The sequence below is a fragment of the Theropithecus gelada genome, chromosome 8, assembly GCF_003255815.1.
Source record: "Theropithecus gelada isolate Dixy chromosome 8, Tgel_1.0, whole genome shotgun sequence".
In the NCBI taxonomy this organism is placed as follows: Eukaryota; Metazoa; Chordata; class Mammalia; order Primates; family Cercopithecidae; genus Theropithecus; species Theropithecus gelada.
The window spans coordinates 35706771-35734284 of NC_037676.1; the positions used below are offsets into that span (position 1 = coordinate 35706771).

A 27514-nucleotide genomic window follows, 5' to 3' on the forward strand; every position below is an offset into this window, starting at 1 on the left:
CTAATCCTCACCCCTTGAGAACTGTTTCAGAGTCTGCATTAAAATGCTAATATTCTGCAATACAGTCAAATCTAATGGAAAGCAGAATTCTGAAAAGGAAATTGGAAAGAGGGTACAAAAAAGTTAGGGACAGGAAAAAAAAAATGACAAGAAATGGGCTGAGTAGGTGGTCCAAATACGGATTTATTTTACTTTATAGTTTTCTTTAGGTTTGACCCTGGGTCACCTTTTTTTTAAATAAACATTCCAGACTATTAATTGACCTTTTTAAGGAGGAACGACCCCAGCCAACGTTTCCTAGGGAGGAGAACTCCAAACTCAAAAGGTAGAGATTTAGCTACCCTAATGAATATACCAGCTCATCTTCCCAGTTTAGCTTATTTAAGCAGCAGTGAAGAACAGTCAGAGATCCCAATGGTCTTAGGTTAGGTAGGAGAAAGAATAGGAGATGGTTCCTGCATATTTTCTTCTCTAAGAGTTCAGGACTACATGTCCACCAAATTTCAATAAAAAGAAAAGCAACTTGGTAACAAACCTATAAACACCCTACACAGATATATTGCACTCCTATATTTGTGTCAGTTGCAGTTATTCTTCTAATGGTACAGTTGAGTATGGCTTTCGTGATTTCCAGTTGTTAGCACTATTTCTGCCCCAGCTGAGGCCTTCTTTCTCATCCTAGTGACTACAATAGCTTTCTACTTGGCCTCCCTGGCTCTGGTCTCCTTTCATGCCAATCCATGCCATTTTTCATAGCTGTAATAATTTTTATGACATTCTGATCATGAATGGATACATAAATAAATAAGGAATAAATGGGTGACTGTTAACCCACTTCTGCAAGACTAAGGCATGGGCTTGCTCTGTTGCCCTGTTGCTTTTTCAGCTTCTAAAAGTAGTGGTTTTTAGCTAGAATATGTAATATCACTTTTTAGGCATGTCACAATGAGTGGTAAAGTACTACATTTTATAAATAATTGCAACAATTTAGCTATTTAGTAAATTGGAGAAGATTTGGGATAATCTGAATAATATAGGCATTATTTTCACTCATTTGAACTGTGATAAAACTTCTTGAGGGAGATAGAAATAAGTGGAATTATTGCTATCCATATGAGGCATTTCTTAAAATGCAGTCCTATCATGTATTCCAGAAAAGGAAAGATTTGCTTGTTGCTTTCAAAGGAATTACCTTTTGAAAGAGAAAGATAACCAAAAATGTTGGCCATGTATTTAGAAGAACTTTCATTTTTTCTAGTCATTTACAGGTCTCAGATCCCATTTTTTTTAAATTTTATTTTTTAATTTTTATTTATTTATTTATTTTATTTTGGTATCCAATGCTTTATCTAGAAATCTGTAAGGTATCCATAAGGAAGTCATGGTAAGTCATGACATTAACAGTTTAGCTAAACTGTTAGGAAAAATCTATTTCAACTTTCCTTGCCTAAAATAGATTTAAAATATATTGCACACTGTTAGCTATAGGTAAGTAGATAGATAGATAGATAGATAGATAGATAGATAGATAGATAGATAGATAGATAGATAGATAGATAGATACACAGATAGAGGAAATATAAATAAATAAAATGATCAAACAGAATGAAATCAGAGAAACTTCATTGCCTATCTACTGCCTTGAGGAAGGGACTTTGTCTTCTTATTTTTTTCTTAAAATTTTTTCCTCAAATATTTGAAGCAATATTGAAACTGAGGATAAACTGTTGCAATTTCTTTATCTGCCCTATCTTGCAACCTGGTAAATAAACAATTTTCAACTTCCTTTTTGAACGCAATTAGAATTATAGAATTTAGACCTGGAAGGAATCAGAAGAGATGACTTGGGCCAGTTTGTCCTTGATCTTCAGGTGGTCAACACCAATCAGAAATGTCAGCAATCTCCATACAAGCTGTTCTGTCCGCCCCACACACATGCACATTCTTCCATAATTACGAAAGCTTCCAAAATTATAAAAATCATTAATGCGTTTTCAGATGAGGTTTTAAGAATGATTCAAGGAAAGATTCAAAGCTTTAGCAAAGATTTTGAGAGTTTTACAGAGAGCACTCACCCCTCCCACTTATCCTTCCCCCAACCCTCATTTTTTAACAGCTGACAAATGGTATTGGTTGGAGAATTAGGCTTTGAGAAAAGGAGAGACTTCCTAAAAGTTCTATAATTCCTAGGCCAGTTCAGGCATGTTGTCTTAGACATTCCATAATTCAGTTTCCATCACAACCAGCCAGCCTTTAGAGACAGACAGCTGGTAACACAGCTAGTCCTTCCTCAGATTTTACTTCAGGTGTTACCTTCCCAAGCCATTCCCCCCAGGGCAAAATGTAACCTTGAAATAAGGAAGCATCAGTCAAGTGAAGGCTTCTGAGGATTACAGGTAGGGTAAACTTATTCCAAACCCATCTCTTAGCACACCTGGGTGATGCAGTCACTGCCAATTTAAGTTGAGAAATCACATATCCAAAGGATGTCCTTCTTTCAGAAGTGTGTTTTGACTCAGTTGATGTTTTTATGGATTAGAATGGTTCAGAAAAGAATTACATCAAAAGAAAGAGGGATGCCAAGACATCTTCATGGCTTTTTCTGTCTGCCACTGATCAAAATGAGGTGATAACTGGGATTAAGGGCTTGTCCCACACAAACTCCCCACTGTGGTTAGTCTAAGTACAGAAATAATGCTTATGTTGAGACAGTAGGAAAAGGTCACGTCTGCTTTCTGCACTTGGGTGGGCAGGGGAAGAGGAGTATCAATGATGACTGCCCCTTGATGTGGTCCACCTCCTTAGGAACTTCTGCTCAGACAATCTCTCTGTCTCTGATCACCAAGCAATCAGGTTCTGGCAAGCGGATTACACAGGCTCTTTGAAAATTGAAGAGAAGTATTTAACTTGCAAAGCATTGTTTAGAATATGTTTTTTTAAAAGTCACAACAGCAAGTGCAAATTCTTATTGTGTGACAATGCCTACCTAGCCTAGATGGTTGAAAATGATTCTTGGGTTGAATCTGGGTTCCAGGATAAGAACGGCATGATTACATATCAACATATAGGTACAGGAAGAAGTATTGGCTCACCTGTCACATTTTTCCATATTAAAGTGGCTTCATGGTGCTCATTGAATCTATTAATTTCAACATTCTTGCATGTATCCTTATAATCACCCTTCATAAAGTCATGGTAGTATCCCTATACTGCAGGAAAGAAAATTATTTCCTTTTGTGTTATTTCCAGATTTGGAAATACACAAAGGCTTTGATATGCATCTACTGTAAGATCGAGATTCTTCAAAAGTCAAAATTAATAATAAAGAAAGCCTCAAAGAAAACATAAAGCAAAAGGAGGTGATGTCCAAGCAGAATGAACTGCAAGCCTGGGCAGCATCTGCAGGAAGGAGACAGGATTTTTGTAGAGTGATGCTTTCTTAGCGTCCTAAGGTGCCTCTAGACATGCTGTAGCAGGAAGGCTCCTCAAATGCACTTGGGTGAAATGGGAGGGGTGATGGATTAGAAAGGTGCAACAGCTACTCAGTAGGTACTTATTTTAAACACACCATATGGAATTGAAATCCTTTCGCACTCCCTAATTCTGTAGAAGGAAACCAAAGAGTTTGCTACAATTCATCCTCTTAGAACTAGGCTGTAGCTGAGACTCCCCAGCCTTTCCTTAGTCAAGGGTCTATAAATGACTCAGCCAAGGGGAATAGTCCAAAAATCCCTTGTGAAGAGATGTGCCAACTCACTGAGGTTTCTATCCTATTGCAGTGCCAGCGGTAAAGATAGTGAAAAAATGTATGAAGGGACTCTCCTCTCGTATGGCAGGGCAGGATTCTCCTCCAAGGGTACATGCAAGCCCTTCAAGAATATCAGACTTCACCACCAGGTAAGAGCTGCAGAGAACCCTGGTCTCCTATAGTTTTTCTGAGACTCAGTGGGATACACACACACACACACACACACACACACACACACACACACACACATATATATATATATATATATATGGGGTAATATATTGTATTTAAACCATTGTAATATATTGTATTTATAAACTCCTATACTGACCAAAGGAATCATTCCTCCCCAAAATGAAATCATCTCCACCTCGCCTATATCATTAAGCTAATCAGATATACCTCTTTCTTCCATGGCTCAAATCATCCGTACCCATAATAACCCAAAAGGTAAAATACTCAACTTTCTTTCAGACCACCTTTCAGGCACTTTAGAAATGTAAGTTAGAGACAAATTTTAGCAACTCCAAATAGCTTTTCTGTTGTTAATCAGTCCCCCATTTCCAATACATTCAAGATGTGATTGCCTTAGTTTTTGCATCTGCAAAATATGGGCAATAAATCCCTCCTCCCTGCCCTTTTCCTTGCAGCTTTTTAGTACACTGAAACCTCCACTAACCAGAAAGCAGAGTTGGAGGAGGGTGATCTACTTAGTTGATTTTAATTAGAGGGGCAATCCAAATGTTCTATCATTCCAAACTTTAGTGAAAATAACTCTGTAATATCTTGACAACATTTCAGTTTATTAGGGATAATATACCAGGAAGATCTTTGATGATTAAAAACTGTGATTATCTAAGGGTAAATATATTATCAAAGAGTCATTATACCCTGGCATTACACGATGTTATAAATATTTTGTAGATTTTTTATAGTGATTAAATGAGATTAGGTATTTAAAGCACTTTGCTGCTGCAGCCAGTATGGAAAATAATATGCAAGTTCTTCAAAAAATTAAGAATAAAACTACTATATGATCCAGCAATCCTACTTCTGGGCATTTATTCAAAGAAAACAAAATCAGTATTTCGAAGACAATTCTGTACTCCCATGTTCATTGCAGCACTATTCACAATGGCCAAGATATAGAAACAACCTAAGTGTTATTCAGAAAATGAATGGAATAGGGCTAGGCATAGCAGCTCATACCTATAATCCCAGTGCTTTAAGAGGCTGAGCTGGGAGGATTGCTTGAGCCCAGGAGTTCAAGACCATCCTGGGGCAATATAGAAATACCCTGTCTCTGCAAAAAAAAAAAAAAAAAATTTTTTTAAATGAGTCAGGCATGGTAGCACACAGCTGTAGTCCTAACTACTTGGGCTACTGAAATGAGAAGATTTTTTGAGCCTGGGAGTTCGACTCTACAGTGAATTGTGTTCATGCCACTGCACTCTAGCCTGGGTGACAGAGCGAGAGCCTGTCAATAAAAAAAAAAAAAAGTAGAATGGATAAAGGAAATGTCATACACTCACACACAGAATATTATTCAGTCCTAATAAAGAAGGAAATTCTTCCATTTGCAGGAACATGGATGAACCTAAAGCACATTATGCTAAGTGAAGTAAGCCAGACACAGAAAAAGAAATACTGCACGATCTTGCTTATATGTGGACTCTAAAATAGCCAAACCCATAGGAACAGAGTGGAGTGGTAGTTTTCAGAAGTGGTGGGTGGGGGAAATGGGGAGCTGTTGATCAAAGGGTACCAAGGAATCACTTTGCTTGATTCCTGGCTGCTAGTATGTCCTCATTAAATGCTTCTTATTATTGCAATGATCAATTCTTATAGCCAGGAAGATGTTTGAAATTGGGCCGAGAGTGTAATAAGTGCAGAGCCTTCCAATGATGTAGATTTCGCAATAAATCTTTTACTTGTACTTGGTTTTGATACAATTTACTTATTTCTTTTAACACACAGTTCTCTTCTGTTTACCTGAGGATTCTGGATTGTTGGGTCTGGTTAATGGAAATTTTCCTGTATCCTCCCAAAGGTGGGGTGGGAGTCAAACGTCTGAGCCACCAATTTTCCCTCCCTTTTATGCACTTTCTAAGAGCAATATAAAAGTCCAGGAATTACAGTTTGTGCCCTTCCTGCCTTCCATTCCCAGATTTTATAAAGTGGATGAGATAGCCTATGGGAAAGCACTGAGAACTAGTTGAAGGAAAGGTCTTGGGGCATTTCAGGGACCTAGATTTTGCCTGGCTATTTCCAACAACAAAACAGTTACAGATGAGCACAGGGATCTGAAGATGCTTTTTCTCCAAAAGTGGTTGGTGAATAGGCATTTATTGAGTAGCCTGTACGTGCTAAGTAGGCACCATGCTTGATGCTTTTGTAAATATAGAAATCATGTTTCAACTTCCGTGCTGTCTAGATGGGTAAACAAGATGAATTCACATAAAATGAATCAGAGGCCAAAGAAAGAATAAGTGCTAGTTTTTGACAGCACAGTAAATTGACTATAGTTAACAACAATATATTGCATATTTAAAAAGTACTCAAAGAGAAGATGTAAAATGCTCCCAGTGCAAAGAAAGGGTTCACACGTGAGGTGATGGGTATTCTAAATACCCTGGCTTGATCATTACACATTCTACACACATATCAAAATATCACGTATACACCATAAATGTGTACAAATATTATGCATCAGTACAAATATACAGAAAAGATAGGTTAATTTTCTTCCCTAGAAAGTACAAGGGAAAAAGTTGGAAAACTTTCACAATAAAAAGTTTTTGCAGTTCAAAATAAACACATAATAAGACCCAATCAATCAATCAATCAGAGGCCAAATAAAGTGGTACTCTTTCAAGTGCTACATTGGTGGTTCTGGCAGAAGGTAGGGGAAGACAAGGTCAATGAGGGCTGGAAAGATTGTTCTAGAAAGCTTTCTGTGGGGGGGTGGGAATTGGAAAGGTGGGAGACAGTGGGAATCTCAACTCCTGTGAATAGTGTGACATGGATAAAGCCTGGGGGGAATGTGGCATTTTCCATGTAGCAGCTAGCCAGCCTGACAAGAGGAGAGAATGCACGGTACAGTGTCATGGGAAAGTCTCAAATTTATCAAGAACACAGTCTTGGATTTTGGTATTGTGCATGCATGCATGTGTGTGTACACTATGTTTATGTTAATGCAAAGTTGTCATAAAAACATGATTCAAATTTGAAAATTGTTTGTGAACACATAAACACAACATATGTGATAACACAGAAAATGCTCCAATCATGTTTGTGCTTTTGTTTATTCTCTCCCACTTCTTCTCTGTGATGGTAAAGGGTTGGCAAGCCATGGATAATCAAACGCCACAGAAAATTCTCAAATGTAATTTTACCCATTCAGTTTCACTGGCTTTTCTTTTTATTCTTTAGCACAGCTGTTAAAACAAAAATAATTTAACATATCAGAATTTTTCCCATTGGTTTTAATTCCCCTTGTCTGTAATAAACAAGAAAATGGTTTAAAGCAGGCGTCTAAAAGAAGAATGGATCCAGATAACCTGGTTCATCTGCAGACCTGGTCTGTCAGCCCTGTTTCTGGTTGGGGATCCCTAAATATGCTTTTGACCCCAAGTAGACCAGAGACTGTGATAGTAACCCATGCAGATGATTGCTAAAGCTGATGATTAATTCCCTTGCACTTCTTAATTCAAAATCAAGGTATGTTTGCGTGAGTTAAAGAGCTTTAAATAAATAAACAAAGGCCACACTGCATAATCTTTTAGATGGTGGTATATCCTTGAACAAATATGTTCCATTTGAGGGTAAGTCTCTGTGATATTTCATCAATGGGGTTGGTTAGCTTGGGTGACTTACATACCGTGTTAACGAGTCAGTGGTATAGTACTCCCTCTTAGTACCATAGAAAAGAGTTTGTGTTTGTTTGTTTTGTGTTTATGTTGTAGGGCAAAGGGAGTTCCAGCTAGCAAACTGGCAACATGTGTCTAGTGGATCTATGTTTGCCATAACAACAATGAGTGGTAGAATAAGCTGGATGGCTTAATAGAGATTAGTAGGCATTTTTGGGAAAAAAATGTGAAGTATGTGGTATGTGCTATTTGTGATCCATTTTTTATGCGTTAATAGTCTTGCATTCACAAATCAAAAGCAACATAATATTATTTATAGTTTTGCTGACAATGAGCTTGATATTTTTAAAGATGTAATCTTCAGGCCACCAGTGGGTTTTCCAGTAAGTTCAGAAACTACTATTTTCTATTCTTAGTACTTAAAGCACTACAGACAGCTCTAACTTATACAAAAGTTATTGTCGAATATTTTATGGTATCCCTGGTGTCTTTCTTTTCCCATAGAATAAGCAGTGTTATAAATAGCAGCTATGTCGTCAGGCTAGCACACAAAAGACTGTTTAATAGATGGTAGTTAAATATATATTTGTTGAATGAATAAGTAGACAAACATTAGCTCTATTCTCTTGAATTTTATGTCCTTAAATCAAGGGATCATATGATATAAGAGCGAGAAAGTATTTCCTGTTTCTTTTCAGGGAGATAAAGTTAGACCTGTGCAGTGTTTCATTGTAAGTGAACATGAATCTCATTCATTTCCGGAGCTCCCTGGTCCTAGCTTCCAATTTCTTTACCTTGGCCATTCCATTTTGGGTGAGTTAGGACAGTTTTGCCCATTCTATGTATTACACAATTATTTACTATTCTCTGCTTCTTCTCTATCAAAACTCTCTTCTTTAGTAAAACTGATTTTAATTAGATATTAGAAAGAAAAGGTTTAGATACAACTAATTTGTATGATGTTGTGACTAATAACACCATAACCACAATAAATTATCCAAGTTTCTAAAAAGTAGATGTGAATAATCTCAAGTGAATGGTGAAAGATATTTAATTGGTGAAACAAGGCAGAAATTTCCAAGCATTGTATAACAGACCTGGGCCAGGAGAGGGAAACATTTTTAATAGAAATACTTGTTTTGTTTGGCCTTATCAGTCTTTCCCTGGAAATTCTCCCCACTGGGTCTGCTTACGTCACCTTATGGCCCATACTGAAATCTAAATATTTTTCCATATAACATCCTTTCTCACCATGTCTTGATGGTATCTATGAATGAGATCACATTTATAATATCAACGTCATCTCCATCCTCTCTATGTTCTTTTACAGATACCAGGGACCATAAATGCTATTTTTTTCTCTCTTTGCCAATGTCCAAGCCAGCCTTAGTTCTTTCAAGGATAAGTGGTCCACAAATATTAGCCATGAGCAATAGCACCTATGGCAGACGTGAGTTCCAGATTGCCATCTTCTTAGCCTGTAAGCTTCAGTTTTCTCATCTGTAAAATGACATGGTATTAGAATCTAATTGAAATGTTGTAAGGATTGGTTGAGACAGTACTGATTCAATTCTTAAGTAGTGCCTAATATACATAGTGAAAATACAGCAAGTGAAAAATGTTTCATTGTGTTGTTGTCATTGTATTTCCTGTCACCCTCTGCCATCATGTCTCTGGTTCTTAGACTTCTACGTTTTTGCTACCACTTTCTTTCACATTTTAGAGGAGAGGTTACAGAGTTCAAGACCTCGCAAGATTTCATTCACTGTCCACAATCACCATCTATAGACCACCAGCCTGGCAAGCATATCAGCAGGGTTTTCAGTGAAGATTTATGATGCAGTAGTTCGCATTGGTAAGGTCACTTTGCCATGTCCAAGTCTGCCTATAACTTGCCATTCTCCCTCCAGAACATTCTTTTCCATGGCAATTCCAGCTCCTTCCTTGGCTATTTTCCAGTGCCTTCCAGTCATCCCATGGCAGTCTTTCATTTCCAACCAAACGGTAGTCCATCCAGAAGGACTGCCAGGATAGCCTTTGCCAAGCTGGAAGCTTGCTAGTAAGTAGTGCACTGGCCGTAAGGGTATAAGAGGATCAATCCAACTGGGAGAAGTTGTTTGTTTCTTTTCTGGCACATCTATTTCCAGCCCTACATAATTTATGCCCAGGCCTGACTCCTGAGACACCTTTTCCTATGACCTCTCACTTTCATGCCTCCTCTGCCATACATACCATGTTGTCTCAGGAAAAGAAGCCGAGCCCTTCCTCCCCTTTTACTCTCAGTTCTGTACACTTTATCGAATTCTGTGTCCCAAACTATTCAGGCAAGAGAATCCCCATCTTTTAGCCTCAGTAATGTCTGAACTCCTACTGAGAGCCAGGCTCTGAGTTCACCTGGGGGCGGGGGGCAGAAGATCGGATACCAATCACTGTACATGGCTCTTTTCATGTCATTTCTGAGCTTTCGACAGAAACTGTTCAGATGAGATTATCTGAGCAATTCCTTTTATCCCTTCTTATTTCATATTAAGCTTCTAAAACTACTTTCCCTCCAGACAAGCATAGACTTTCCTGTTTGAGTGTAATGTAGCCCATAACTAGGAAATCACAAGCATTCTCTGGTTCTTTCATTCATATGTGCCTAATGAGTGGTACCTTTACTGTAGCATTTCAAATCATGTTCTGGAAATCTACATTCACGTAACACTATATGGCCAGTATTTCATCTTCCAGAGTTACCTTTCCCCAAGAGTCCAATTGGCACTTATGTTTCCCATTATATGGTTTTCCACCTGAGATTCTAGAACCCCTAAAATATGCTTTCTCTCATTTTAATTGATGGTGTAATTTGGGACCACCAGGATCCCTAGCAGGGCTATGTGTCTGCAATGAAGTTTAATAAATATTTTCATCAGGTCTCAATAGCAAGACCAAAGAAGATAGCAGGACAAAATACATTCTCATATAATTATGGGGATATTCTAGGGGTAGGATTGAAAATAAACATACACATATACATATAGAAACTATACTTTTAATCACAATGAGCCTGAGTTCCAAAAACAGATGAAAGAGTTAGGGTGGCAGGAAATAAGAATTTTGAAAAGATGACTTGATATTTTCCTTCAGATCCTCTAAATACCTCTTTTCTAGTTCTTATTTTGTATTCATAGGCAAAAATCCCATTTTTGAGAAGCAATGTGCCACAATCCTAGCAAAGTACCATATATATAGAGAGAGAGAGAGAGCGCGCGCACAATAATTTATCAAGTATGTATTGAATAAACTGATTCTTTAGATTAACAAACAACATTTTATTGTTATTGCTTAAAAATAGCAGAAGAATAGCTTTAGGCTTCATAAAAGCATCAGAACTGTACCATGGAAAACTCAGCATATCTCTTCCATTACTCTCATCTCCCTCATCCTGCCTAGCTTAACAGACTATGATAAAGGAGGGACAAGGCATTTTGTAAATATCTTTGTGAGTCTGTGGACAGGTCTTTTAGAAAACTAAAAACCAATTCTCCTGGAATTATGGGCATGGAAATTGATTTGGCTGGTTGCTAAGATGGGGAAGTGGCCCTCAGATCATTGCAATAAAAATTACGATGGGATGACTGATCATTTACTGAGTGCATATATTTATTTGCATTAGTTAACTAGTATTTGCATGCTTTTATTCTTCATCTCATTTATAATCTCCTAAAAGGCAGGAATGAGACCTTGTCTGTTTAGGGTCAGATATAAAAGACCGACTCTATAAGACAAGGTGAAGATTATGTGAAGCTTAGTCACTGTTTCTAAGTAAAACTCTCTTCAAGGCCTTGAGACATGACTTGCATAGTTTCCAAGGGAAAAAAAATGTGAAGTAGGGAAATGGCACTGATTTTCAGTTTGTGTTATTTGCCCTCCGAGTAACACCTTACCATCATCTTTCTCAGGGGCTCACAGTCCCCAGACACTTAAATGTCCTCATCAACATCTATTATCTAAAACTTCATTTGCAAAAACAGAAGAATAAAATATTAACCCTTCTGGGGCAGCTTCCCTTTCATCATGGATCAGAGACTTCAGCTAAGGAACAAAGCCCTAACAGATTTCAGGTATCACCATAAAGGGGAGGTATAATTGTAGGCGACCTCCAAGAAGAGTCTTCTGTGTATGTCCAATACCACATCTCAAAGCCTATCGCATGCTATGCTATGTTAGCTTTTTGGCTTCAGAATGAGGGATAAAGGGGGACACTGCCCCGCCCTGTAACTATGGTGGGGGCTCCAGCAGTAAACTGTGAAGTGTCAGATCACAACTCTGTGATGCTCATGCTCTGTGACCATGAGCAAGTCACTTACTGTCCTGTGGCTCAGATCTCCCACTCAGTACAATAAGTAATACCAGTCTCATAGAAATTATGAAAAGATTAAGTATAAGACTTTGAGAGAAGTTCCCAGCATTGAATAGTAAGCATTAAATAAATGCTAGCAATTATCGCTATGCAAGAGGCAGGAGTGTCCCATAAAATAATTGAACCCAAGGTCTGGAGAGTCACCGCAAAGCAGCTTTCTGCTAAAATTATATTAAAATTCTGCATTTGTGCTAACACCAACAGTTTGAGTAGGTAAGACAGAGGACTTAGAAATAAATGTTATTTCAATTAACATCTTGGGCTGGGTGCGGTGGCTCATGCCTGTAATCCCAGCACTTTGGGAGGCCAAGGCGGGTGAATCACCTGAGGTCAGGAGTTTGAGGCTAGCCTGGCCAACATGGTGAAACCTCGTCTCTACTAAAAATACAAAAAATTAGCTGGGTGTGGTGGCTCACACCTGTCATCCTAGCTACCCGGGAGGCTGAGGCAGGAAAATCGCTTGACTCTGGGAGGTGGAGGTTGTAGTGAGCCTAGATTGCACCATTACACTCCAGCCGGGGAAACAAGAGCAAAACTCCATTTCAAAAAACAAACAAACAACAACAACAACAAAAAACCCCAACAATTTACATCTTGTGGGGGTGGCAAAGTGGCAGCAGAATTCACTTTTAGTAGTAAGAGAAGTAGACCTTGTCTCATTCTCCCCAGGGAGCAATGTGGTCCTTGCCTACTAAGAATAATTACTTTCTTTCTTTCCTTCCCCCAGCCCCCACCCCCAACCCTTTCTTTAAAGATAAGAGAAATAAGAATTCTCCACCTGTATTAGACCCATGCTTGGCTCCTAAAGACCACGCCACTTTTGATAGTGAAAGTCAAGGACACAACCATAATTGTCCTTCTCAACTTAGCATCAAATATAAAGGCTGCTTACCCAACACTATAGATTATTGGCTTATCCAACACAATATATTATTGACTTTTATACAATTATTTATACCTTTTAAAATAAACATCAAGAACAAGTGAGCGTGGAGTCTGTAATAGTTCCCATTTAATTGGGAAAATCTTTCTTGCTGAGAGAGGGTTAAGAAAAGGCACCTTTAACAAATTCTTCTCCTTGAACGCCCTTTTCTCTCCTTGCTCTCTGTTCCACAGCTGGCTGACGACTGCAAGCACAAGGCAGGCAGAACTTCAGGGTTGCTGGGCAGCTTTACAACTTGGCAGCTCTCTTCAGCACATGCGCAATGATCAGGACAATAAAATATTGTTCATTGCTTCTACCCCACAACCAATTAGGTCAGCTGTAAATATTGGAATTGCTTGGTAAACATGCCGGAAGATTGTGCTGACTTGTTAATATAAGTGAAAATGTAATTAGATTTATAACACTTTTTTTCCAAGCCATAATTTACAACAACAACAACAGGAGGAAAAAAAAAATCTCTTGCAACCTGCTGAAATATCATTATTAAAATGCACATGAAAAGTCAATTATGCCAGAGGGAGGTATTTAAGAGAAGTGAGTTTCCATACCGTGGGATTACACCGTGGGGATTACATATTTCTTATTTATTTTTTTCCCTGGATCTTTTCTGCTGCCAAATGAAAAGGAACAGATATTTTACTTATTTCACTCTGAAATATTGCTGAAGATAGTGCTAAGAAGTAAACCAAATAACCTGACTCCCTGGAAACCTACTCAATTCTCTTCAAAGCCCCAGGAAAAGCCGAGTAGTCACCATTCTTTTTTATTTATAAGCCCATCTCGCTTTAAGCAATAGTCATGTTCCTTAAAACATGTGGAAATGCATTTTTTTTTCCTAAATGCTGTTCTGTTTTACACTGTAAATGAGTAGATTATTATATAGAATTCTGTGGGGCAGTCCTTATGTAAAGATAAGAAATAAGCCCTCATTTTCATTTTAAAATCTGGAGTTTCCTCTGCTCGCAGGGTGATAGTGGGAGCGCCACTCTATCCTCACTGAAAGATGGTACAGAGTGGCAGGACATTCATGTGACATCCCAGGCACAGGTGCCACCACGTGCCCTCCCTGGGTGGGAGATCTTGGTGGCATCATCCCTGAGCTGGGCTTCATCTCATGAGGGGTGTTGGGGTATCTGTGTGTCAGGTGAGGACACAACCATCATTGTCCTCTTCAACTTAGCATCAAATATAAAGGCTGTTTACCCAACACTATAGATTATTAGCTTACCCAACACAATATATTATTGGCTTTCACACAATTATTTATACCTTTTAAAATAAACATCAAGAACGAGTGAGTATGGAGTCTGTAACAGTCCCCATTTAATTGGGAAAATCTTTCTTGCCGAGAGAAGGTTAAGAAAAGGCACCTTTAACAAATTCTTCTCCTCGAACGTCCCTTTCCCTCCCTGCTCTCTGTTCCACCAGAGGGGTTCTGTTCCTTCCTTAGAACCCCTCTCTTCCTCCCAGAGGGGTTCTGTTGCTTCCTTAGAACCCCTCTCTTCCTCCCAGAGGGGTTCTAAGCCCAGTTCCAATCATAACCCAGCCAGATTGCTGCCCTTCTGCTTCCTGGTTTCCTCCTAATGAATGTAGGTGGCATTATATCTCATTTACATTTGAGGTACCAGTGGGGAAAAAGCTAGTTAAAAAAAATCATAAGGCCATGTGTAAGTATGAAAGAAGCTGCCATTTTCAGTCTGTCCCTAACTTCTAAAATGTTCTGTTTAGATAATGGAAGAAATCTTTTAATGCATTTTTTTAGAATTGCTAGTGCACATATTGCAGATATATTACTCTTTAGGGGAAGATTTTCATGTTGCCACATAAGAAACAACCAAAATAAATCACATGTATGTGTGTATATGTATACACACATATGTATGACTTATTCATACATACCAATACTTACATGTGTTACATATATACATTACAGATATATAATATATATTACAGATATACTATATAATGTATTGTATATTTTATTATATATTATGTTATATATAATATATAATACATAATAACATACACTATGTTATATAGGTTATTGTTATATATTATATATTATATGTTATATATAACATATTATATATAACATATACATTACAGATATACACACACACACACACATATTACAGATATATTATATATATACTGGGAGATCTAGAAGAGCCAAAAATAAGGAGTGGCAAAATTTACAGACTTTGATTCAAAGTAGCCTTTTAATCCAGTGATATGACTTTGTAATTGACAACAATGCAAATGACCTTCCAAAATAAAAATGTCCAGTTTTTGTTTACTTATTGCATGTAATAATTATGATTAATACCTTTATATTCACATTTTATTACAAGTAAAGAGCACATTAAAATTTCTAGTTCATAAAATAATTTTTTTTTATTATACTTTAAGTTCTAGGGTACATGTGCACAACGTGCAAGTTTGTTACATATGTATACATGTGCTATGTTGGTGTGCTGCACCCATTAACTCGTCATTTACATTAGGTATATCTCCTAATGCTATCCCTCCCCCCTCCCCTCTCCCCACAATAGGACCCAGTGTGTGATGTTCCCCTTCCTGTGTCCAAGTGATCTCATTGTTCAGTTCCCACCTGTGAGTGAGAACATGCGGTATTTGGTTTTCTGTTCTTGCGATAGTTTGCTGAGAATGATGGTTTCCAGCTGCATCCATGTCTCTACAAAGGACACGAACTCATCCTTTTTTATGGCTGCATAGTATTCCATGGTGTATATGTGCCACATTTTCTTAATCCAGTCTGTCACTGATGGACATTTGGATTGATTCCAAGTCACTACTATTGTGAATAGTGCCGCAATAAACATACGTGTGCATGTGTCTTTATAGCAGCATGACTTATAATCCTTTGGGTATATCCCCAGTAATGGGATGGCTGGGTCAAATGGTATTTCTAGTTCTAGATCCTTGAGGAATCGCCACACTGTTCTAGTTCATAAAACAATATTTTTAAGAAAAATATTTTCATTCAGATTAGCTGGCTTTGCTTCAACTGAAATATGGTTTGATTTTATACTCAGTCAAGCCTGGTGCCTGGATTTTACACTGTTTAGGTATAAATATAAATATGCAGAGATCTTTCTAAAAATCCCTGGTTTCAGCTGTTGCCCACAGCATAGTTATCTGCTGCCAGGACCTTGGACAACGTGCCTTCTTTTTTGTCAATTGACTTCTGTTTTATTCTTTTCAGGAATTCTTTAATGAATCTTAAAACTTGGAAACCAGTTTTAAGAGACTTAGAGATAACTCAGAGGCAAAAGACAATTTGAAGGGATTTTCAGGGCCAGGTATCTGCTTGGCTTGTGAGTTTAGTCTTCCAGGAACAGCACCAGTATCTCCTTCCCACAGCAACCCAGGTCCCACTCAAACTAATTGATTTCCATCATGCATCCCGTAGGGCCACCCAGGACAAGTTCTGAGCTAGGCAAAAATAAATAAATATATAAAAATAAAAAATCTATGAACCCACTGGCATAAGGCTTTGACTTCTCTACATAGATGCTATCTGGGTTTCTTTAAAGCTAATCAGGAAAGATTTGAGTGAATGTATTAAAAAAGAAAACAGACAAGGAACCATCCTGGGTGGCTTTTACATTTTTCTGTTTTTCAAAGTCCAAGAGCTATGTCAGAGGACTCTCAATCTTTAGGGAATCAGGAATAAGATCGCAGAAGAAACATCTTTGTATAATTATACAAGCAGATCATCTCTGTCAACCCTGATTCTATCCCTCCTTCCAACAGTCTTTCAAGGTCTATCTTCCCACCTGGAACCATCTTCTTTCTTGGAGACAGGGCAGGGTAGGCATTCCTAATGAGGTGCTCTGTCACCAGACATTCTTACCCAGAATCTTACACCAGATTCTTACCTCCAGATCTGTGGAGCTGCCGCAAGTTCTCCTCCTCATTCCCCTTCTTCCTCCTTTCCTCTTCTTCAGTTCACCTTACAGCCACTACATTTGGTTCTAGTACTTTTGCAAGCCAAAAAATAAGAGTAGAGAAGAGATGAAACAGTACTTTCCAAGGTGGGTGTGTATGTAGGTATGGATATCAAAATGTCAGGGGATAAGAGGTTTCTTCAAAACCTTGTCTAATAATACACCCCCTAGCTGGTCTGTTTCTACCCTAAGAATCACAGCACATACACAAGGCCAGATGTTGGTGATGGGAGCACTGAAGCAGAAAGCACTTGAGGAGACAAGAGAAGAAACAGAAGTAGGAAGAGCAACTGGATTCTGGAAAAATAATTTACTATACCAAATTAGAGAATACAATTATAAAATCAACACTTTTCCCAAGCACCTGATTTCTCTCTAACTTTCTGTTACCTGCACTTAGAAACACACTCTAAAATAAGCAAAAACAAAGGGCAAAGCAGACGATCAATGTGAACCCAGCAGGGGCTGCAGATTGTTCACACCTGGGCTAGCAGGTGGGGTAAGGGTTCACAGAATCAAGTGAGGAAGATGTGAGAAGGGTTTCTCTCCTCAGTTCAGTCAACCCTCTTGCTTTCTCTATTTTATTCCTAAGAATTTCTTGAATCTCTAGTTTTTCCTTTTTTTTTTTTTTTTTTTTTTTTTGTTTGAGACAGAGTTTCACTCTTGTTGCCCAGGCTGAAGTGCAATGGTGTGGTCTCGGCTCACTGCAACCTCCGTCTCCTGGGTTCAAGCGATTCTCATGCCTCAGCCTCCCAAGTAGCTGAGATTACAGGTGCCCACCACCACACCCAGCTGATTTTTGTATTTTTAGTAGAGATGGAGTTTCCCTGTGTTGGCCAGACTAGTCTCAAACTTCTGACCTCAGGTGATCCTCCTGCCTCGGCCTCCCAAAGTGCTGGGATTACAGGCATGAGCCGCCACACCTGGCCTAGTTTTTCCATTTTTAATTCTAATCCCAAATCAAGCTACCATCTTCTCTTCCTAGACAAACACTGAAATATCCTCTGGTGTGGTCTTCCCATATCTATACTTGTCCCTTCTTCTCTGTTTTTATATCACAGCTTGAGGGATGCAGCAAAAATGAAAATGTGAAATACTGCTTCCCTGGAATGGTTTTTCCATGCCCTTAAGAATGAGATCAAAATCCTTAACAATGCCCTTTATCATATAGTTTCTATCTCTCAAAAGCCCTCTTAACTCAAACTATATTCTACCCTCTCACTTGTCCAAATATGCATTATACTTCTTATCTGCCTTGGTCCTGTGTGTATACATAGAATGTGTTTCTGTCTTCCCATGTTTGCCTAATAAATTCTCCCTGCATTCCAAGAATATTCCAAAACTCAATTCTAAATACCCCAGATTACCAAGATGAAAAGGATTTTGTATTTTATTAACATCCCAAAAATATCTAGCTTCTCATTATAAGGAATGATCTCTTTTCAAACAAAAATGTGCCTCTCATGTGGTATTTTAAAAAGCTAATTTAGCAATAAAATATAAATATTTTAAATAATGCCCAATTAGTTGCAAGTAAGATAAACCAATTAAAAATAAAGACAAGAAAATTTCTGATAAGGAATTTCAGATCAGAAAAACTCTAAGGGAGAAAGTGATGTTGGCCTTCAGGTGAGACTGGAACCAGGAATGGAAAATCTGTGTGCCCCACCCAAGGAGGATGCCCTCTCAGCTGCACTCTGCCATGGGTCCACGTGAGCTGTTGTGTAGACCTCACACTGCACAAAGACTCTCTTTACCTCTGTAAAGCAGCAGGTGGTTGTCCCTGTACTGAAGTCATATCCCTGCTCACAAACTAGGTGACTAGCTTCTCAGTTTCTCTGTTTCTTATTATGAGAGTATCCGATTGACTCAAGTCAAGTCAGCTTTCTGTGTTATATCAGGAAGTGGAGACATTGGGAACAAACTTGACCATTGGGTAGGGGATGAAATAGTTCTCAAAGAAGTAAAGAAGTGCAGACACAGACTTGGAAGAAACGCCAAAGGATTTATTCCAAATAAACACAAAAACAATAGCCATAGTAAAAAAATACTTTTAAGCATTATCACATCAATTAGGCCATATGTGTATATTTTATATATATAAAATATAATTATACATGCATATCTGCCTTAATTGACAGTATAATGCTTAAAAGTATTTACATATTTTATATGATTGTATATGTATATAAATATATAATACATTTTAATACATTATATATGTTTTATATATTATTTATGAACAATTTTATATATAGGGAAATGTACACTGGCTTTCCCCCAGGTGAAATTTACCTAGCAACTATGATAGTAAATCATTGGGACTTTGCTGAAGTCACTTTCTCAGATCTTCTGGAAGGCCTACATTGAGTGGGCACTGTAAAAGATTGGTTTATGGCTTGGGTATTTCTTGCATTTTAATAAGGCTTGGAAACTTAGATGTTATTCACTGCAGCTGCCAATCAAGTACTTGTGCAATTCAGGCATGTGTGTGTGTGCATGTGCGTATATATATATATATATGAGAAATATATGAGATATATAAAAATATATTTTTATGTTATATATATACACATAATATGCTATAGTTTTGTATAAAATTATATTTTTGCTATACCTACTAGGTACACAGTGGTATAACACACACTTGTGGTATAAATCTAACCTTGAGAAGTATGTGTCTGGTATGCAACAAAAATTAGCCATCAATTAATTGCAGAATCGATTGAATACATTAATGCAGAGCATATTTCCATCTAATATTTGTTGAGTGCCTTTGATATTCATTGTGCTTTCGTGAATTTATGAATGAGAAAGCTGTGTTGAGGGATGGGTCAGGTATTGTGCTAGAGATCAGAAAAATAGTGAAATTAATAAGGAAGGCTTCCTGCAGGAGGCAGATCTTGAGCTGCATTTGAAATGCCGAACGCTTCAACAGCTGGCGTACTGTGATCTACAGGAATAAGAAAAAAAATTAGTACAAAGCAAAGCAAACCTGATTGAAGGAAAATGCAGATTGGCTTTCCCTCAGGTGAAATTTACCTGGCAACTATAGTAGTAAATCACTGGGACTTTGCTCAAGTCACTTTCTCAGATCTTCTGGAAGGCCTGCCTCGAGTGGGCACTGTAAAAGATTGGTTTATGGTTCGGGTATTTGTTACATTTTAATAAGGTTTGGAAACTTAGACGTTATTCACTCCAGCCGCCAATCAAGTACTTGCGTAAAAGCAGGACAAACATAACAATAAATGCTAAGCACTCCAGTGTGCAGCAACTCTGGCAGGATGTACTGCAGGCTTTATGAATGTATGAGAGTGAATATACAGAAGCTTGGGAAAAGGTCATTGGTATTTTTGGAGCAATAAATCAAGTATGGAAAGATTTGCATTTTGGCTGTATAACATGCAGGACTGGATTAGAGGGAGAGAATACTTTGAAGTAATATTTCTCTGCTGACTTGTTTTATTAGCTTCTTTTAAACATGTTACATTATTGCTTATAGAATTTCATTTACTCGGATTGGCAGCTTGATAAATACGTCTATTGGCGATGATTTGGATTGCTCTGGGCATTAATATTATTAAAACCTGTCACAAGGAAATGTCTGAAAGATGACTTACTGTAAAGATTGCAGCATGAAATAAATCATCCAGTGGTATTTGTTACCATTTATGGCCTCTTGGAGCTGAGTCAATCCCTTTTTATGTTGCATTATTTTTCAAGTTTTTATAGCCTTACATTATATATTGCTGTCAGAAATGAACAGATGGGGTGTCGAACACAGGCTTTCTGAATAATTCCCACCCTCCAGTTATTGGTATGAAGGACAAGTGCAAAACTGTGCATTCTCAAGCAAAAGGGAGCGAGAAAGAGGTGGGGAAGTTGCTGTTGAGGAAAGGGATCCCTTTGTCAGATGCTTTAGGCCAATCCCACCAGCTGGTTGGAATTCCTGACTGGCAGTCACCCTGTTTGGGTTTCAAGCAAGAGATGAGGTGGCTGTATCTGGCACCAGCAGCCAAAAATTGCAGTTTTCAAATGCCTTTTTTTCCTGAGTGCCTCTTGCTGAGACACCCACCTCCACATTTGGAGGTAAATGTGTCATGTTACTTTTTTCCTAAAAAGCTGAGAAATTAAAAAAGAAAATCTGGTAGAACAAAAAGAAAGATGCACAGAAATAATTGAATATTCTTTGAGTAAGTGACTAATACTGCAAACATCCTGTTGTTGGGCTTGGGGGTGGGGCATGAAGGATTCTGAGTAATGTGGATTGCTTTGCAGGGCCCTGGGCATCAATATAAAATAAATAAAAGGAGCACCCTGGAAGTTCTCAATATCTCACAGAGGAGGCAGAACATGGTGCTCTAAGAGTTCCTACACACTGAAGGCAGTGTGCCTTTAGGGGTCATTAGCTGCCCCCACTGACAGGACCAGGCAGCCACCAACCCTTTCAGGAGCCCTTCTGCAAAGTTCTGAGGCTTTGCAACCATTGAAGGAGGAGAGAAAGTTAACTCACTAAAAGGCCAGCCAACTGGTTTTTTTTTTTTTTGAGAGAGGGTCTTGCTCTGTCATCTAGGCTGGAATGCAGTGGCACCATCACAGCAGGCTTGAGCAATCCTCCCACCTTAGCCTCTGGGGTAACTAGTGCAACAGTCATGAACCACCATGCCCAGCTAATTTTTAAAATTTTTGGTAGGGATAGGGTCTCACTGTGTTGCCCACTTTGGTTTCAAACTCCTGGCTTCAAGTGATCCTCCCACCTTGACTTCCCAAATCACTGGAGTTACAGAAGTGAGCCGTTTCACCTGGTCAAGCCAACCAACTTTTTTGAGGGGATGGGGGAAACATGAAATTTTCCTCACTTAGTCTCCACACACACTACTACATTCATTCTGAGTAGTTGTACAAAGTACTAGCATATTATAGAGGAACATATAATAGACACAAAACCTGAGTGTCTGGAATTCAAATTCATTGCTCACCATCTTGGGACTTTGAATGAGTCACTTAATTTCTCTTCATCATAAAATGTGGATAAAAATATTTTTTCCTGCCTGCCTCGTGATGTTGCTGGGAAAAGTCAAATCTCACACACACACACACACACACACACACACACACACACACACACACATTCAAGTTTACTGGCCCCAACATTTGTCAAAGATAGGTATTTGAGTCGCCATGTTACAGCCAGATTCTTACCTTCCCTCCTATAAAGCTCTGCATCTTCACGAGTTTATCAATCTCTGTTATTCATCTCCTCATCCCCAGATCCCTAAATATTCAGTCCTTTCGCCATTATCTCTTAAAAGTGCTACCTTACTAGGAGTGATTTGCAGACAGTCATCTACAGCCTCTCCACAAAGAGACCCATTCTCTTTTACCACACCTCTTGACTCCCTTGTCTCAATCGTTTCTTCTTTTATGTCATTTCCAAAAGGACCTTTCATATGGGTTTCTCTCTGTTTGTCTCATTCATGTGAGGATGTCACTTGGATAAGCCCATTTAAAAGTCCATATTTACCAGTCACACCTAAAACCGGCAGGGCTGTGGAGGACTGTTTCTTTCCAGGCAAAGTTCACAGCATTGCTCCTTCTCATTTGAGATCTCATTCTTGAGTAGCACAGAAAGTTTTCTGTCCTTAACCCAGAGAGAGAGTGTGTAGAAGTGTGAATTTCAGATAGTTGAGTTTACAAAGGCAGTCAATTAGTTATGTATGCAGAGCTAGAATTTCTGTATTCCTGTGAGAGATACCTCTTGCCCCTTCTCTGCTTCTTTTCTCCCATTGCCTCTACAAAGGGACATTTGCGTAAACCCCATTGTCCTCACCAAATTGGCAGCACTGAGCCCCCATAGGCTAACTGATACATAAACATTTCACTGGTTTTTTTTTTGTTTGCTTGTTTGTTTGTTTGTTTGTTTTGAGATGGAGTTTTGCTCTTGTTGCCCAGGCTGGAGTACAATGGCACGATCTCGGCTCACTGCAACCTCCTCCCAGGTTCAAGTGATTCTCCTGCCTCAGCCTCCTGAGTAGCTGGGATTACAGGCATGCACCACCACGTCCAGCTAATTTTGTATTTTTAGTAGAGATGGGGTTTCTCCATGTTGGTCAGGCTGGTCTCAAACTCCTGACCTCAGGTGATCCTCCCACCTCGGCCTCCCAAAGTGCTGAGATTACAGGCGTGAGCCACCAGGTCCACCACATTTGTTTAACTCTTATATATAGAATCAATCTATAAAATATGCATTTCTCTTTTTTTCTTTCTTCTCCTTCCCTTCCTTTTCTATCCATCTCTTTTTTGTCTTCCTTATCTTTTGCATTTTATTTGCTTTTACTTATCCAGAGATATATTGAATGAGTCATCAAAGTTCTTAGCATCTTCTGAATAAGCATCATGATATCTGTGTTTCCACATAGTTATTTTCTTGTCTCATGAGAGGCTATAATTCACCAAGCTGAACAATCAGTGAATTATCTTTTCTTTCCTCTGAACATTTAGCGTGACCAGCCATCAAAGTTCTCTCAACATGCTGAGAAAGTTGATGCTCACCAATTTCCTCATCAGTTGGTTGCCTATCACGCTTTAAAGAAGAGACACATAGCACTAGGCTTGATATCTGGCTCTCTTAGTAACTGGCAGTCATTTATTCTCTCTAGGCTAAATCCCCTATATGTGAAATTAGAGAGAAAATGAGACATAATCATCTAAGCTTTGAACTTTATCATTTACTCCTGTTCCAGCTGCCATATCCAGAAACAACCTCAGGGTAACTAATTTCTCCTTGTTGTGCTTTGCCTTTTCTGGGAAGAAAGACTCCCACTGGCTGGGCACCATGGCTCACGCCTGTAATCCCAGCACTTGGGAAGGCAGAGGTGGGAGGATCACTTGAGCCCAGGAGTTCAAGGCCAGCCTGGGCAACATGGTGAAACCCTGTCTCTACAAAAAAAAAAAAAAAAAAAAAATGCAAAAATTAGCCAGGTGTGGTGGCATATGCCTGTAATTCCAGCTACTTGGGAGGCTGAAGTGGGAGGATCATTTGAGCCCAGGAGGTTGAGGCTGCAGTGAGCTGAGATGATGTCATTGCACTCTAGCCTGGATGACAGAGCCAGACCCTGTTCTTTTAAAAAAAAAAAAAAAAAAAAAAAAAGACTTCTGCTGATTATAGTTGCCAAATATCTGTGTCCAATCAGTTGCAAAATACTACCTCATACAGCGTTCATAAATCCTCTTCCTTCTCCTAGCTTAGCTTTCATTTAAAAAAGTTATCATAAATTCACTAAAACCATTAAATCGTGTATTAAACTATCTTAAAGGTAGGGATGCATCTTCAGTGTGTTGGGTGTGGGGTTGGGAAGACATGCAACTTTGACCCAGAGTGACCTGAGATAATGAAGTTTCATAGTAATGGCTAATTACTGCTACCCACCTCTTTATTATTAATTCCACAATTCCAGCACATAAAATAACTTAATCATTTTCAGAATTTGCATGACTAATGGAGTGAGTTCTGATAGAATAAGGATAAGTTTCATAATTAGGTTTTGCTGGGAACTTGTGCAAACCAGTCTATTTATAATTTGGTCAGCTCCTGATTTTTAATGAGGACATTGAGAGGGACTGAAGCCTCTGGCAGCATTCACTTCATATTTTAATTACCCACAGTAATTCTGACAATTACACATATGTCATAAATCACATCATAATGACCCGTGAAGAAAGTGTATTTAATTACTGAAAGGGGAGTTTTCAGGTTAAACGCGTGGCGGAGGTATGCTGTGATGTGAACCACATTTGAAAACCAATACCCGGGCGCGGTGGCTCATGCCTGTAATCCCAGAACTTTGGGAGTCTGAGGCGGGTGGATCACCTGAGGTCAAGAGTTCCAGACCACTCTGGCTAACATAGCGAAACCATGTCTCTACTAAAAGTACAAAAATTAGCCAGGTGTGGTAGGGCAAACCTGTACTCCCAGCTACTCTGGAGGCTGAGGCAGCAGAATCGCTTGAACCCGGGAGGTGAAGGTTGCAGTGAGCCGAGATTGAGCCACTGCACTCCAGTCTGGGAAAAAGAGTGAGGTTCCATCTCAAAAAAAGGAAAAAAAAAAAAAAAAACCCAAAATACAGAAAAAAACAAACAACAACAACAACAACAACAACAAAAACGGGGGGGGGGAATAAAAGGAAGAAAACCAAGCCTTCTGTTTCTGTGGCCTAGGAGAAGCAGTCTTAGTGAATAAGGAAAGCTGTGGTTGAATTTCCAGTTTTAACTCTGACTTGTAAAGATCTTTGAAGTCATTACTCCTGTCCTTACAATAACAAAAAACTAAACAAACTGAGAAATTAGAGACTTTTCATGGCCCATCAGTGAAACTGAAGTTATAGGGCAAAATCCAGAAATGTGCAGAATCACAGCTGAGATCTGTTCACTGGGGGAAGCACTGAAGCTGTAAGCTAGTAGGAATATTTACATGATAACTGGGACAAATTACTACAGGTTGAGTGTGGATAAGGTATAGAATGAGAAACTCCTGGGGGCACACTTTGGAGGGTTTTGCCTTCAGGAATTCTACCAAGTTCCAGGATTTTTCCAGTGAAAGGCCTAGAAAAATTCCCTCAGAGACTCTGGCAGGGTGAGAGAAAGAGTAACCATTGTGAAATACAGCCAGAGGCCAGGCACGGTGGCTCACGCCTATAATCCTAGCACTTTGGGAGGCCAAGGCGGAGGGATCCACTTGAGGTCAGGAGTTGAAGACCAGCCTGGCCAACATGATGAAACCACGTCTTTAGTAAAAATACCAAAATTAGCTGGGCATGTTGATGGGTGCCCGTAATTCCAGCAACTGGGGAGGTCGAGGCAGGAGAATCACTTGGAGCCAGGAGAATCGCTTGAAGCCAGGAGGCGGAGGTTGCAGTGTGTGAGATCACACCACTGCACTCCAGCCTGAGTGACAGAGTGAAACTCTGTCTCAAATTTAAAAAATTTAAAAACTTGAAGGCAGGAGTTCGAGACTAGTCTGGCCAATATGGCGAAACCCCATCTCTACTAAAAATACAAAAATTAGCTGGTCAGGTAGTGGGCGCCTGTAATCCCAGCTACTCTGGAGGCTGAGGCAGGAGAATCGCTTGAACCCAGGAGGCGGAGGTTGTGGTGAGTCAAGATTGTGCCACTGCACCCCAGCTTGGGCCACAGAGCAAGACTCTGTCTAAAAAAAATGTAAAAAGAAATAGAATCAGAACATTCTCCATTACAAGGGCCTGCTGTCCAAGGAAAAAAAAATATACTTTCCCAGGGCTTTGCCTCAGCTGAGGGAATGGCATGTCTCCTACTCTACCCCTGTATCACCTGAAGAAGAACGGAGAAATGTGGGGAGTTAAGATCCATGCTGATGGTCACAGCCTCCAAAAACAGACCCACTAAAAATCTGAGACTTCATCATACAATCATATAATCTTCCTGTATCCCACACATTACCACCACACCAATAGGGCTTCAGTATGACAAAAGTGAATTATAGTTGAAAGAGGTGCAAGGTACAGATTATTCAAGAAGGAGTTCTTAGGAAAACCCGAAGACAACAAAGTAGACAAAAACAATGACACTAGGGGAATTTGGAGCCACTGAAAACTACAGCTACAGCAAACAATAGTGCAATTCCCAGCTAGATTAACATAAAATCTCACACTGAACACCTATTTACCTCAGTTCTTATTATCTAATACAACATATCCCATTGTAAAACAAAGTTGCAAAGAATGCAAAAAGCCAAAAATAAAACAAAACACTCTCTGAGATGTTCAGTTTAAAATCACACAATTTATAAATTCGGAAAGGAGACTTTATTTCTTGTAAAAGGTTACAGCCTGTAAGGTGGCCATCCCACAAGCTGGGAAGTGAGCCTTCAGGAAAAAACAGAGACAGGAATTTCAAAGGAAAAGGGGTTGAGCTAGGAGCTTTATGTTGAACAGGTTGGCAAAACATATGTATTCAACAGGTTACAGGAAAAGCTATGAATGTGCGTGCAACATGAGACCCATGTTTACCTTTGGGTAGAGACTTAATAATTTTTTAACGTCTGCTTTAGGGGGACAAGTGGTTTTTTGGTTACATGGATGAATTGCATCGTGGTGAAGTCTGAAATTTTAGTGTACCTGTCACCAAAGCAGTATACATTGTACCCAATATGTAGTTTTTTTTATCTCTCATCCTCCTTCCAGTGTCCCCCTTCTGAGTCTTCAATGGCCATTATACCACTCTGTATGCCTTTGCATACCCATAGCTTAGCTCCCACTTATAAGTCAGAACATACAGTATTTGGTTTTCCATTACTGAGTTACTTCACTTAGAATAATGGACTCTACTTTCATCCAAGTTGCGACAAAATACATTATTTTGTTCTTTTTAACGGCTGTGTAGTATTCCACGGTGTATATATGCCACATTTTCTTTATCCACTCATCAGTTGATGAGCATATAGGTTGTTTCCATATCTTTACAATTGTGAATTGTGCTGCAATAAACATATGTGTGTAGGTGTCTTTTTGATATAATTACTTATATTGTCTTTGGGTAGAT

At 38.9% G+C, this 27514-nt stretch overlaps 1 protein-coding gene across 1 annotated transcript in view; it reads left to right on the forward strand.

The window, feature by feature from the left end:
• KCNU1 (potassium calcium-activated channel subfamily U member 1) overlaps positions 1 to 27514 on the forward strand; it is a 162382-nt gene that overhangs the window by 80286 nt on the left and 54582 nt on the right. Inside the window, exon 19 of the mRNA XM_025394530.1 lies at positions 3780 to 3897. Within this exon, the coding sequence (XP_025250315.1) occupies positions 3780 to 3897 (118 nt within the window). The remainder of the gene's footprint in view (positions 1 to 3779; positions 3898 to 27514) is intronic.